The following is a 15549-nucleotide window of genomic DNA, read 5'->3' on the forward strand; positions in this document are numbered from 1 at the left end:
GGTCTCCAATTAAAATGGACATAGTAGTGTATTAATCAGTTAAAAACTCTAAGATTACAATTTGTACTGTGATGATTCTGTTTTGTTATCTTCCAGAAATTCTAAATGAGAAGATCTGGCATCTTTATTTATTACACAATTATTTAATCAACCACAGTTGATCTTACATTTGATACTAATGCTGAATTCATAAAGCAATGTGCACACCTGGACAAGAATTGTTTATTCAGATATCCAAGCAACAATATACATTAGCACACCAAGTCTTTCATACATTTCAACTCACTGTGAAGTCTATTCTCGCTGTACAGGTGAAGGTATTTGGAAAGCATACAAAAGGTATGCAATAAATACAAAACATTTTTGTCCAAGCTGGTGGAAAGAACTTGCTTGATATGGTGCTTTAATATCTCATCTTGATAGCCTTGATTTATCCGTATGCCATTAACCTATTCTTACCACCAACTTGGAACAAAACATAAAAATATAGTTTTGTGTACTAATCATGAAGAAAATTCATATCTGCCAGAATATATATTAGAGTTGAGGACAATTCACATTCTCGAGTTGTGAAAGTTTAATCATAAATGAGCAAAGTATCTGCTGTAATGTATACATCACCATATAGGTCCCTCTCACAGATCAACCGATGCTGCCTCACACTGTACGAGATTAAGCTGCCGGTATTTAATGTTGTTAACATTAAAAGATCCTGATGCATCAACTTAATTAGCTCTTTACACTCAAAATGAATTTTTTAAAACTCCTTTTAAATAAAAATATAACTTGCAGCTACTCAAAATACCAGCTTGATCAAATGTATCAATTAAATTACTGTCTTGCATCAGCCATTATAAAGACGTATGCAAAGAATTTGGATGGTCTAAGTGGAAGGGACTTTGATGTTTAGCTGAATGGGAGAACAGACACTTTTGGTTGAAGAAGCTAACAGCTGCCAACGATTGTCATCATCTTAGCATAAGCTATTCAAGTCATCCATGGAATGCATGCTCATCATAATGGGCCCATCAAGTCTTCTTGAGTAATCACACTTGCTTTTCTAAACTATTTGATTAAGCTATGATTGTACTGTCCAAGACATTTATTTTTGTATCTCAGAATAAAAGTCTTCTGTCATGGACCTGCCTTCAACAGAAAAAATGTGCCGTGCGTTCTTTTAAAATCTTTAAATGTCTATGCTCAGGCAAATACGAATATCACAAATTTAAAATTACCTTCAAAACACACAATTATCTTGAAAACATTTGTGAACGGTCATGTTACCACACTGGCATATCCAATACTGTTAAGCTGAAAATGTATGGATATCTTTGATCCAGCATGTAATGCATGCCAATGCCATTGTTACAACCATTTTCAGCTCTGCAACGGTTATTTTACCTCCCTGATAATGTTTTCTGTCTCATCAATTACCAAACCATCAACTAATACGCATTCATCAGAGCTCTCATCGTTGAATCAGCTTGTAAATCTCTCCATTATATGTGTTTACATTTTTGTCAAGATCCTCCATTCCATTTTGCACCTTGTGATGTAATTCATAACTGCACACAATTAACTGCCAAGAGGGTCTTCCAACAATGTTGAAAAATCTGACTGGTTTTAATGCATTCATACTACTTTTCCCCAAAAGTGTGCTACAAGTTGTCCGGACTGTAATTTTTGTCACGTGCCTCGAGATCTGTGATTCCAACACTAATCACAATCCTAGATTAAGAATTCTGAAGTACTCCATGTAGCATAGGAATGGAAACTGTTGCTACCAGTTGAAGTACTCACCCTAATTAGCAATCTCAAGTTTCCAGACTGAGCATATGTTTACTATGGAATCATAAAAACTGAATGCACAGTTTTAGTTCTATGATGATCGCCTCATCTTTTTTTAAAGTGATTTAACCATAGATTTGTCTTGCCCTAAACTTATCACCAGTAAGCCCAGTTTGCATGCTCTGCAATTCCACGGTCAAATCTTCATTTGAATTCAATGAGAGTCGTGGATTGCATTTTTGAAAAATCAAGCACTTCATTAACAATGAATACATTACATTGGGCTAATTAAAAGTAAGAACAATGGCATGAATGCTTCACCAGTGTAGAAAAAGACCATGTGCTTGTTAATTCCATACATGTGCAGAAATTGTAAAATGCTCAGCAAGCTATTAAGTTTCCTTGTAGTATTATCTTTGGTTATTTCGAGAAGATACTGCATTATTTGGTGAATTCTCCACTTTCTTCTGATAAAGATGATGTCCCTCTTCTACATTAATAGTTCAAGAAAAAATGAACTACTGTATTCAACATTTCTTTCATGACATTACAATATGAATTTTAATTTGGCACATAATCTTGCATGCCTTTATGACATTCATGTATGCCCATTTTCAAGTAGAAAAATTCAAGCAATTTGTTCACGACGAAATTTATTTAAAATACACAACATAACTGTCACATGATGTTATCTTCCATTGGTGGCACAAGACCTATTAAAATGAACATGATTCAATGTCTGTATATAACATAAAACAGCAGAAATGGTATGAAATTAGAGGAAAGTTCCTACACTGCCACAGTGATGCTTAAAATAGCAGAAAGCAACAATTCAGCTTTCTATCCAAAAATTCTGAATGTTCATTATGTACAGTGTTTTGTCCTATTTAATGCAGAAAATGATATCCAAATTCATGTGTTCTCACATTATTTGTGGCACTTAAAATTTTAACGACGGAAAGGTGGAGGTCCATCAGGCCTTGGCCTCTTCATTGGAGGTGGTCCTCGCGAGTCATATGGTGCAGGGCGCCGTGACCCTACACTGTAAGCATCTCTGCCACCCCTGTCACGATCTCGATCCCTATCGCGGTCACCCCTTTCACCCATCCCCATGAGGCTCCTTGGGGTTGATGAGGAAGCCCCAAAGGAACGGGAAGGGGGACCTCCTGATCCTCTTGTTGCTGGTGGGCCATCCCTAGGTGAACCTATAATGTTTAGAAGTGAACAATATTTGTGACATTTATATCATTATGTCCATTTAATTGGTTTTGTTTGATTCTATGGAACTGTTCTCAAATTGCAACAAAGTTGCATAAAATTTAATTATATAACTTTTTTTGGCAACAGTGCATGCTCTGTCATCATCTGACACTTGTTAACCAAAATTATTATAACCTCCATTCCTTTCCTTCACTTTCTTTCACAGCTGCAATGCAGGAACTTCATTCATATGGACTCCAGTAACGTTTATGTAAATAGTAATGTTTATGTAAATGGAATTTTCTAGATTGTATGCTTAAAAAATGGAGTACAAAATCTAGCCTCCGAGCAAAAGTGAATTTCAGAACAAAACAAGTTTATCAATTTTACTGCAATATAATCTTTTAATCAGATGCTTATAAAATATCCATTTTTGACTGCTTGTGAAAATGGAAAGTCGCATCCTATCTGTTTTATCCAAGTGAATAAAAAGACATTTCTGGTCTTGCTATGAATTAAATGAAGTTGATCTTGACAAATAAAAATATCCATAGTTCATTTGGTTGATTTTGAAATTATTAACAAATATTGATATTACTGCTTATATCTGGTTAAATTTATCTTAAAGAAATTAATTTCTTTTCAATGAAAACAGGCTGATGCAATTGTGCAGTTCAAGACAAAAGTTCTTCATACTATATGTTTTTTCACTTTCACACTGGCATTTGAACTGAAGAGAATAACATAATAAGGTTCACATTTATACTGTCAATAACAGATGGATTTATTATTTGCCTTTTGCCTGACTATTCTTGTTTAATGTAGATCCTTGCACTGTATTTCAACTCTAAATAGAAAGAGGTTTTGTATCTATAAAATATTTTCTGCCCTGCTATATAACCTGTTTTATTCATCTATAAAATATTTTCTGCCCTGCTATATAACCTTTTATAAAACAATCTGTAAAATGTGAGAAATTTCTATCAATGCTTGTATGTCTGAGTAAAATGTATCCAAGATGCTATGATTGATATATATATATATATATATATATATATATATATATATATATATATATATATATGTATATATATATATGTTATAGCTGTTTGTGCATCTATAGAGATGCAATGATTATTTCTTAAGATTCTTCAATCATCACCAAATGTTCGTTATAAGATGCATAAACTTGCCACATGTCGTTCCACTGGTGTTCTTTTTTATGATAATTATGTAACTTATCATAAATATTCACTGCTGTTTCCTGTCATACTTGAATACATCCTTCATGCAGATCCTTGAACCACATGGATTCAATTAGAATAATCACTACCATGATGAAAACATCCTGCATGAATGCTCACAAATATCAAACAGTAAGAATATCAGATGAGGATCCTTTAATCGTTGATATCTAGTCGAGTATAGTGATGACAGGTATCACAGTAGGCTAAGAATATTCCACTTTTATTGTGCATTGTTTAAAAACTCAGCTCACATCATGGATCAGTGAGAATAGTCAGAAAATCCAGTACATCCCTGATGTAAACTCCACAGATTATGAATGGTTTAAAATATCCAGCATTATGAAATTCATCCTTCACTGAATAAGTGGTGTTTGCAGGTCGATTTAAATCTTTGGAATAACATGTCTCCAAATTCCATCAACAGGTGAACTGATTTCTAACAATATCTGGATTGTAAAATTTGTGAAATTCAGTTCACAGGACTTGGCAATATGTTTCATTGTCAGGCACAGAGAGAACTGGCCACGAAATTTTGTTGCATGAACTGTGTAAACCTAAGAATGATCCTGACATCTGAAGTATCGTTCATGCAAATGTTCCAATGAAATGAAAACTGCATGTATTTCATCCTGTATGTAAATTAAAATTACTAGCTGAAATGAAGCTTGCATGTTAATGGTACAGCAACACATGGGTGACTGCAGAAGTGTCTCATTATTTTGACTAAAAAAATCGAATGTTAACTACATGAAAATTCACAAGCATACATGCCCACTGCAAAACGCATGATGACTAAATCACCAGCCTTTAAGAATTATAAAGGGTAACTGACATTAAAAAAAAGGTGCAAGTTAAATGTTCAATCAAGTTGTCCAAATCAAATATTTTGTGGTGCATCAAGCCCTAAGTGACCCATAATTACTCTCTGCATGACATCTGCCTAGCAGATTGAGCAGCAAAGAAATCTGTTAGTAGGAGACTTTATATTGAAATTTCTTCCAATCTTGTTGATTGCAGACATAATAAAAACAAGTTCCAAGTTTCTTTAATATGTATTTACCTCCATATCTTGTTCAATAGTTGATTTTACAGAGGCACAGTTTTTCTGTTTATGGAAGTAGCCTCCACATTTGATGACAAGTTGGGATCATTTGTATTAACAGTTCTGTCAAATCAAGACTTGTTATGTAAAATGTAGTCAAGCTCTGTTGAGTAGTTTCTGAGACGCAATTTACCCATTTTTAATAATGGAAGCAATATCTGATGGTGGATCTGCATTATACGGACTTAAAAGCCCTCAATGCCTGGATACATTTTGTCAAATCTGGTGAAGTTTAGTTTTGCAATTTCTGAGAAGACAATTGTTTTGATACATTTTGGCAATAGTGGTCATTATTTGATGGTTTTTGTCAAATGGTTTTGACAAGCTGATTACCTTTTTTATCATTGGTAACAACCGATTGTGGATTCATATATTTTGTCCAAACCATAAATATTACCATGCCAAGATGAAATTGGTCCATTTAAACTAACAGAAGACAGATAATGGAGGACTGATGCATAGAACATAGATGATATAGGCCATCTAAGACAATATAAGCTCCCTCAAGGCCAAACACAATTAAACATTAAAATTCTAAGTTGATGAAATGAAATTCACAGATCAATAAATCTTCTTTCTGCACTGTACATGATATCACAGGTCAAACATTTGAATAAACAATTGGGAGTTTATATTTAGCAAACAGAATTGATGAAGGTTCTATCACTGTAAAGTAATTATTTGCCCATTCTTTTCACAATGCTTCCTTTTTATCACAAGTTAGGAAGAAAGACCCATGCCTCATCAATTTAAAAATCAAATGTAACCATAGTAATCCAACCATGATTTTCCTTAACATTATCATACCTGGTGGTCCAAAACTTCTGCTTGGAGGTCCTGAGATGCGTGCTGAATCTGAAAACAAGGATGTTGCACAAATGTTCATTACATTCAAGAAATGACTTTCAAAACATTACTGATGCCAGTATTTTTTATTGTGTTATTTTTATAATTTCATGTCTGGTGAAGATGTTTTTAGTCAATATTTTTCACCTATTGACATTGCTACAAAAATTAATACAAACATCATCAATCATTGCTATCCTCATCATCTTTATCAAGCCTGCGTTCAAGACTATAAGAAAAGTCATACAGGCCATGTAGGCACTCCGAACCAACCATATCAGTAATGGGTATATTATTAGAATTAAAATGGCAATTATTCAATTTATTTAAACGCTCATGCATCTGAATTCTTTTGGATGGTCATTATTTACATGCCCCAAGAAATACAGCAAAATCAATGTGGACATTTTGGACATGGTCAATACAATGGTGTGATCCAGTAAAATCTAGACTGAATGACATGCACTGTGACATCACAATCAAAGCAGTTAGCATTGAAAACAACTTTGTCATTTAAATGTTATGATAAACCAACATCATTCTGTCGATCCAGTTTAGTATCTGGTCACCATTGTAGAAGCCCCCAGTGTTCAATGATTTTCAGCTGGAAATTTTTCGATAAAATTTACAGACCTTCTGAACTAAAATACCTTCACAGTAAGGCAATCTATTTTGTTTCCTCAAGTTGGACACATTTTCAGTAACGTGTAATAAAATATCATGCACTGCTGTTGTCAAGCTGAAAGTGTGCATTCAAAAGTCTGCAGCCACAGTAAACATTGTTTTTAAAGTTTACCTGAAGATTTACTTGGGCCATGGAAACAGTAATCATCTTTCCCACTAAGTGACTTACTCAAATTAATACATGATGTTCATTAAACATAACTGTTGCAGTTCCAGACTCTTCCCCACCTAGAGTCTGAACATTCCTTTCTATACTTCTGTTCTATTAAATCCTTTTAAAAGGCTAATTGTTGTTGCTTGTTGGACGCCATTTAAAATAATGTAAGCAATAGCTTAATCATGCAGATCTCGTGCAATATTGAAAGCAAACAATAGTATTTCTGTAATTTGTTATTTTATTCAATGCATCCATATTATGATGGTCACTTCCATAAGACTTAGAGCAAAATCATACGAGTTGGCAGGCCTAAATTTAAGTTGCAGAGCATTGAACAATCGGGATTAAATAGACTTTGGTTAAGCTATGTTAGTACTCAATTTTAGAACAACCAGTCATTTCAGTAAATGCACCTACATGTCCAGTGACATACACTTGATACTCTTCTCTTGCTAGTTCTGGATCAAGATCAAGAAAGTCTATATCAAACAATGGACTGATACTTCTCAGAATCTGGCCTTTGAATTCATGAAACTACTACAAATTCTCAAATCTCTATCAAGTATTGATAATAGGAATTACATGAAACTCGTAGCATTATCTAATTTGTTATGAACAACAACTTAGCATATTTTTACAGCATTAGCTTGGATTATTTTACCATCCCACCCCCTTTGTAAGCCAATTTATTCTGCAAGGTTCTAAAGATTAACCTATTTGTGGAATTATGTCAGTTTTATTTCAGCTCAATGAAATTCCAAACAGCAGCCTCACTGCAACAAAAGCTTTTAATGACAAGCTTTGTCTTACCTCTGTAGGAATCATAGTCTCTGCTAGGTGGGGGTCCACGATCAAAGTCTCGAGAGGGCCCTCGACTTCCAACATCCCTGAAAAAGAAAAACACAGCCTAGGCCTTTATCTCAAAAGACAATTAAGGAGTTGCATGACATTATTAAATAACATGCAAACCCTCACAAAAGCATGGGGATACAGACATGATTTTAGTCTTCCATAAAAAATGCTGAAATATTGTAAGGGGGGTTAGGGTGTCCTCACCCTAAGGGGTTTTGAGGAGCAGCTACTCCCATCCAGGGGTCCAGGGGGCTGAAGTTTTCCGGCCAAAAACACATTTTACACGTAAAAAAACTGTTCATGGTGCAACTTATGATCATAAAAATATTTTAAAAAATATTTGACAACTAATAAACTTATTAAAAATGTTCAACTTTACTTCAATATTTTCACAATATTTTTTAGTCACATGAATTTGTTCTCCAACACTACTGATGCTGAAGTTATTTCATGTGCATGTCAGTTCACATCATAATTAAGTCACAATAATTTGTCAATTTGTGCAGCAAATATATTATACTTCTCTCTTTTCATAACAAATCTGAAAAATAAACACCCAATTACATCAACTATATAGAAATAATCCAATACATTCACTTTTCTTTTTCTCCAATGAAGACAACCTGTTGATATGCCAGTCTAGCTCTTTTTGCGGCTATGGCAAAGATTTCTTTAGCCTTCCTTTTTGTCATCACTAACAATTTTGGCTCAATGTGCAATCATTTCTTTTCCTTCTGAACGAAAGCCTTTTCCCTTTCAAGCTGGTGTTTGTATTGGTGACATGCATTGCGCATTGCAGTGCACATATTCTGACAGAGGACTACATGTGTTCTTTCATGCAAGAAATCTTTCTTCTTATAGTAATTAAATGCACTTTTTCCAGATGCCTTCTGAGCTTCTATTTTTCTGTATGCAGCTTCTTTTGTAGGTGCTGTTCCCAAATGTTCCAACCACAATTACCATAATTCAGAGCTTTCTTGCAGAGGTCCTTTAGTGTTCAGTTTTCTGATAAACTGTGCAAGTAAATTTCCGTCAACTTTTTGCCCTAGCCATTCCCATGTTTTTTTTTTTAAAAAAACTTTTATCTAAACTTTTTGTCATGCTCTCTCAACAACTAGGCATGCCATGTTTTGCAAGCAGGCTTCTTTTTTCCATTACCACAAGTTTCCATTACACAAAGATTCACTGGATGAATTTAAACCTTTGACCAATCAGAATACTCTTTATGACAGTCATGTGCTAACTAATATATGGAACAAATAAGTTACAAGGGTTATTATAGAATGGGACCGAACAGACCGTTTTTTAAAAACCTGGATCGGAGATGATATAAAAAATGGACTATATCAAGAAAAATCTGACTCAAGTCAAAGAAAAATGGAATTCTGTTTTGAAATGGAGAAAAATCATGTCTGGGGATAACTAATCAGTCCCCATATCTACTTTGCTGATTATTGCAAACAGCACATAATATGCCTGTCTTGCGACATTTTTCCTACAAACAAGCCCAACTTTTGCATCTGAGCTAGGGAGCTGGTAAAGATCATCAAAATATATTGGCGCTTAAAAAGGTAACACTGAACAAGACAAAACAACTGGCCACTGACCTGCATCATCATCTGATGTTACCTTGACACCGAAGGGGTATGAATGAATACACAAGACAATGACAAGAATAAAAAAGCCAACATTTTATCAAATATCATCAGTATTAAAGTGATCCCCATATATGGACAGAGATCACTGATTTATATCTTCCTTTCTTGCAGCCTTGTTCTCAAGGCAGGGGACCATTTATACACAATATATATAACTGGATTAATTTCCATTTAAATACCTTCTGGGGTTCAGAAGTGTTACACTAGAAATAAATGAAAACACATTTATGGTTACATTTTCCCTCAATGTAACCTTGCCCACGACGGTTACAGCTATGGTGTTTAACAAAGCGGTCATGTTCTATGAAAAATTGTAGCACTGATGGGCAATGCAATGGATGGTTGAACAAGCAAGCAAGCCATGCTTCTGATAAATAAGCAATATTCCACTGCCGGTCCATAATTGCAAAAATGCATCCTTTCCTCAAATACAAGTTAAACTTACAAAGAATCATTTTGAATCCAATTGCCTCCACCATTTTGGGCTGATGTACAAAGTAACAATGCACTGCTCTTACACGCTATAGGTTACTTGGCATTACATACTTATTGAGACAACTCATGAAATCCAATAGATGACATGACAATGCACCCAAATAGCTGATTGATCCTGCCAAGATGTAGATATGTTTAACAGAACTCGGCTGGCAAAGATGGGACAACACCACATGTCAGACTTAAGACTGCTGTATAAAAACTAAGTACATTCATGTCCCATGATAATGATTGCAAACTTGCCTTAACACAACATACAATAAAGTGTGATGGATAAATGTACCAGAGGAAGTCAAAGGGACAAGGCCCTAAAAGAGTCTCTTGGTGAGGCATAAAAATGTTTAATACTATACAAGATCTAACGTCATAACAGCAGCCCTCACCTTGATGATCCATAGTCCCTGCTTATAGAATCTCTGTATTCTCTGGATGAACCCATGTCACGGCTAAGGTATTCGTCGCGTGGTGGCGCCATATCTCTTGAAGAAAAACTGTCTCTACCAGAACTACCAAATGGGCGGCTTGTTGGACCACCCATGTCTCGGCTGGAACCATATTCACGGTCGAACATACGGCTAAATAGGAGAAAAAAAGTATTCCATGCTTTAAACTGTAACAAACAAGATGTATGGTCCAGGTGTCTGAGTTCATTGCTGGTCTTCACATACAGCCAACAGTAGTTGAAATAACCTGCCCAGTAAAAAATATAGTTCATACTACTTATTGATCTTCAAATATCACATTAAATAAACAGTAGGATTATACTTTCTGGTATTTCCTTCATCTGGAAATACATGACCGATGGGGAAAATCCCAGTAACTGTGCACGTGTTGGTATATTGTGTGAACAAACTGTTATATCTTGCAATGTAGGCATTAAACTATTCTTAAAAATAGCCTTAATTTTTTTTAAAGGAACTATGAAGTTACTGCCCTCGTCTGTATATCATGCTGTAACAAATTATTCTTTAATAGCAATGAAACAATTATCATTTTACATGTGGTAGGAGACAACAGTAGGGATTTTTGTGGGCCAACCAAAATTTAACCCCATTTCCAATGCAAAAGACGTTAACTTTTCAATTTCAGCATGAATAAATCCTTATCAGAACTTTTTTTTAAAAAAAAGGTTATTTCCAAAATGGACTCTTTGGGTCTGTTTATATATTTATTTATATTAAAATTTGTATCCGCGTGAATTACTTTAACATATCTACCATATTAATTTATTACTACACACACCTTGATGGCCCCCTATCACGGGGAGGTCCAAAGTCTCTTGATGGAGGGGGAGAATAGGCACGAGAACTATAATCTCTATATGAGCTGTCATTCCGACTGAAAGAGAAAGTGGGTTACACGAACGATGAACATGCAAGGCAAATCAAACATTTCATGGCTAAAACCAAAGATAACACAATAAAATCTAGAAGAGAACATAAACAAGAACACAAGATATGCAAAATCAAATGATCACATCTCGTGAAATATGCTTAATAAGAGGTCCAAGTGGGCTCACTTGACATCAGCCACATAGCCAAATGCAAGTGATTTGACAAAGACATCTAGGTCAGTAGACATTTTGTGGACATTTCTTTACTGAAAAAACTTCTTCAAGGTTTTATATTTATCCCAGTCTAATGGCATATTATCAATTATCCAACACCAAAAGACCTTTATGCCATATGCATTCTGTCAAAATTGGTCAAATTCTATTGTGCATTTCTAGTTTTACTAATGGGGACCAAAACTGACAGAAGAATGGCATTTTTAATACCAATTTCAAAGGCTTTCAAGCCAGAACAATTTCTGTCAAAACTGGTAAAATCTGGAAGAGTATTTAAGAAGAATTTTTTCTATTTTTAGTGGCAGATGGCAGATTAGCATCACCCACACCAACACTGGTATCAATGAAATAAATTGAAAACCTTTCACGCCAATATGCCTTTCAAATTTGATCAAATTCTTGTGTGTGGATTTTGGTGGTTCAATGTTTTATTTGCTATATTTAGTAATGGTGGTGATAATTGACAGATCAGAAATATCTATTTTAACATGACATCATTCCAGGATGCTTGCTGTCCAATTCTGTTGACAGCTTGCTTTTGTGAAATTGTTTAAAGGTAATTTCTACTTGGAGCAACAGCTGCCTATGGATGATAGATAAGCAGCAATTAAACAAATTTTAAAGAGCATGCTGCCAGGATGTTCCCAGTCAAATCATGTGCAAATGTTTTGACAGTTTGAAAAGTTTGTAAAATTGTGAATGGATGGCACACAATGGCCAGGAGATTTAAAAAGAATAAATTAGTGTTAAAATGTCCAAGAATTTGAAACTGCAAAATAACGACCAGACTTGTGGATAGCAACATAGCACCTGTAGTACTTGCACTAAAAACTCAAAATGGACTATAATACTCAAAGAAGGCAATTTAAAAGCAAAATTTAACCTCACCCTAACTCAGGGGTCTCGAATTCGTGCCACATGAAGTTATTTCCTGCGACTCACGAAGACACCCAGGATTTGTAAAATTAATAATGCAGATTATTTCTTCATAACCAGTCAGTTTGATAAAAATTAATTGTTACATTATTTACTTCTTGTTTTCAACAATTCACCTAGCTACCTGCTTGTTATATGAGCCACTTTCACTGCACGAAAAGGTTTTAGTGATGGGGCCCTCATTGCAACTTGAGTTCAATACCCCATCATAGCTCAAATACTAGAATTCCAATGTCACAACAGATCCAGATGACGATAACATTATGTCGGTTTATGGATCATGATGTGTTCCTTAAATATAGGAAGACTTTACAGATGTCTTGCAACTGATATCTGTGAAAGTATATGCTGTCTGAGCCAACATTCATGACTATACACAAATAGCCAACAATTTTATAAGTGTATTGAAACGCTATACTTTACGGCATCCAACTGACTTATTCTGCTATAATTTAGCAACTCTGCTTTTATTGCTCCGAGTATGTCTATTCTTAGCCAAATATCTGGTTTAATGAATGCAACATGTGGCTTTAAACCTGTACAAAAAAATCCTTTAGAGCAATCTCTAGGTAATAAATGAAGCAAATGCAAATGTTAGTAAAGGTTAAGTAGCGACAACCTAAAGAATAATGTGCTTTATTTTTTTTTCCTCACTAATGTCCAGGTTTAATATACGACCAATATGAGATAAAGAGTACATGGCCTTGGTCATAGGAAGATGGCTACAATTCCAAATAAGAGTAGCTCAATGAGAATGACGCTCAACTGGACAAAATGTATTTCCTGGAAAACAAGACTTTTTCATTTTAACTGCTGAGAACTGCAACTATCTGATATCTTTGATGTGTAACAAGATTTTCAAATTTAATGCTGCAACAGCCATAGTGGATGTTATGATTGGCACCATTCTCATTTTAGACCAACTAGATGTCATTCAAAATCTTTTGGTGAAAAACCCATGTAAATATGACCAATGACTTCTGAAGTGTTAATAACAAAATTGTCAACGACTGCCACTGTGTGTATTTTGGACATCTGTTCAGCACCATTTTCATTTAGGACCCAATAAACATCACAGACGTTTGATGAAAACAACATATTGCTAAGACTGGTAATTAAGAAAATGGTGGTTATATTGCTGGACAGATCAGCACCATTTTCATTTGGGACCAACCAGATACCAACATGAAAACTCAATGCTGATATGAACATTCACCCTGCAAAGTAAAAGTAACAAGACTCCCATTTGCAATGGCCAAACAGAGTCAATTTAATTTAGAACAAACTATCGCAGATCATGTGATATAGGTACAAGTGCAAAGTCTAAGCATTCTATAAATAGGTTTAGAGAAGGAGTGATAACAAATGTGTGTTATTGGACAGATGGAAAATGGACAACAGGCCATAAACTCTACTGGTCAATGACCAGTTGAGCTAAGACGTGCTGCAAGTCTAGATCAGACAATTCATTTCTAACCTGATTATTGACTCTGCTCAACATTTATAAATAATAATCACAACTGCAGAAGGTCAGGTGGAAGAGCAACAATCCAAGAATCATCAATGCAACACTCTGAGCCTGCTCAAAATCGACTTAAGCAGGATGACCTTGTGAAAGGCACAAGATTCACACTTGCTGGTCTTATGTTATGTGTTTAGGTTCAAATAAACAGTAACACAAGAAAGAGGGAGAACAACAAGTTCTGAAAATTTTTACAAATTATTAATTCCCTGGAAAATTACTGTAAAAATGTAACAAATAAGAACTTATGGTTTTAAGAATCAAATCCAGATTTTTTAAAGTGCTAGTATTAAAATGTTTTAAAAAATTCAAGTCTGACGAAGAACCCAAGATGGAAGGCACTGATGTATGCTGTATCCTGTTCAATGTTGTTATCTACAGTTCCTTGTAGAAACACAAAAAGTATCCAGTGTTCGAAATCCGTCTTTGTTCAAGAATTCTGTTTGAGCACAAAAATATTTCCAGAGAAACTAATTAATCTTTTAGAATCCAAATAATCTGAAGAAAAAATAACATATAACTCAAAAAATGGCTACAACAGAAGGAAATGGCTTGACATAAAGTGTTTTTAAGCGCAGACTCAGATTTCTCTTTAAACCACTATTTGAACTAAGTAATGTGCAATTTTGGAAATGCCTAATTGCGAAATAGAGGATCACGTAATCATATTTGCATTTAAAAAATTCATATAGCCCCAATCATTTTACTCCAAAAAAAAGTTGTTTACTTCACTAAAACTATTCACAAGCCACAGGTCACATATTCAATACAGCCTCAATCTCAACCTTATTATTCCTACAATAAAAATAAATTTTAAAAAACCCTTGTTAGCGTGATGGTTACTAAATTTGAATTTAAATTTGAATTAGGGTCGGGAACCAGGTCAGCCTTACGTGTTTACTAAAATGAACAGTCAAGGTCAAATGATTTTATGGAAAAATATCGAGTTCCTAGTAAACAGAATTACATTATTTTGACATATAATGAAATTTTGAAAACTAGAAAGATTTTAAAACTTACAAACAATTCAATCAGATATAAATTAAATCAAATATGTATAACACAGGACATGATACAATTAAAATAGTGCTGAACATGCCATCAGAAAACAACCTACCAACCAGACAATTAAACCACTGTTCTCAAGATTTCATTCAACAGTTGATAGCTGACAGTGCAAGCAAGCATGATCATTTTCTTTATCAACACATCTCTTTTAACTTTTTTCAGTTATTAGGACAAATCATTTTTGAGAAAGAAGAATCAGATACATCAGTGATGTGATTCTATCAATTTTAAATTGTTTGACAATGAAAGAGAATGCTTCCAATAGGTAACTGATGTAATAAACTTTCTTTAATGAGTTTAAACCATTTTGTCAGAAAATAATCCCTTTCCAGATTAAACAGTCCAGGATTATTTTTTATAAAATCTCAAGACACTTGATGAAAATAATCTTACTTCAGGAAAGAGTCTTCAAACAGTCTGGAGTCTA

At 34.5% G+C, this 15549-nt stretch overlaps 1 protein-coding gene across 3 annotated transcripts in view; it reads right to left on the reverse strand.

The window, feature by feature from the left end:
• Nucleotides 1–2424: 2424 nt before the first annotated feature.
• The window catches only part of LOC149799953 (uncharacterized), a 32603-nt gene continuing 19478 nt past the window's right edge, over nucleotides 2425–15549 (reverse strand). For 2 of the 3 annotated variants that reach the window (XM_089959448.1, XM_089959451.1), the window contains 5 exons: nucleotides 11272–11367; nucleotides 10413–10604; nucleotides 7835–7911; nucleotides 6145–6192; nucleotides 2425–2993 (listed from right to left, as the gene is read on the reverse strand). In XM_089959448.1, coding sequence (XP_089815574.1) covers nucleotides 2737–2993; nucleotides 6145–6192; nucleotides 7835–7911; nucleotides 10413–10604; nucleotides 11272–11367 — 670 coding nt within the window. In that variant the 3' untranslated portion in view covers nucleotides 2425–2736. The remainder of the gene's footprint in view (nucleotides 2994–6144; nucleotides 6193–7834; nucleotides 7912–10412; nucleotides 10605–11271; nucleotides 11368–15549) is intronic. The other variant, XM_089959449.1, reaches the window with a different exon arrangement.

Source organism: Sinohyriopsis cumingii, chromosome 5 (genome assembly GCF_028554795.1).
Source record: "Sinohyriopsis cumingii isolate HCF-2022 chromosome 5, ASM2855479v2, whole genome shotgun sequence".
Lineage (NCBI taxonomy): Eukaryota > Metazoa > Mollusca > Bivalvia > Unionida > Unionidae > Sinohyriopsis > Sinohyriopsis cumingii.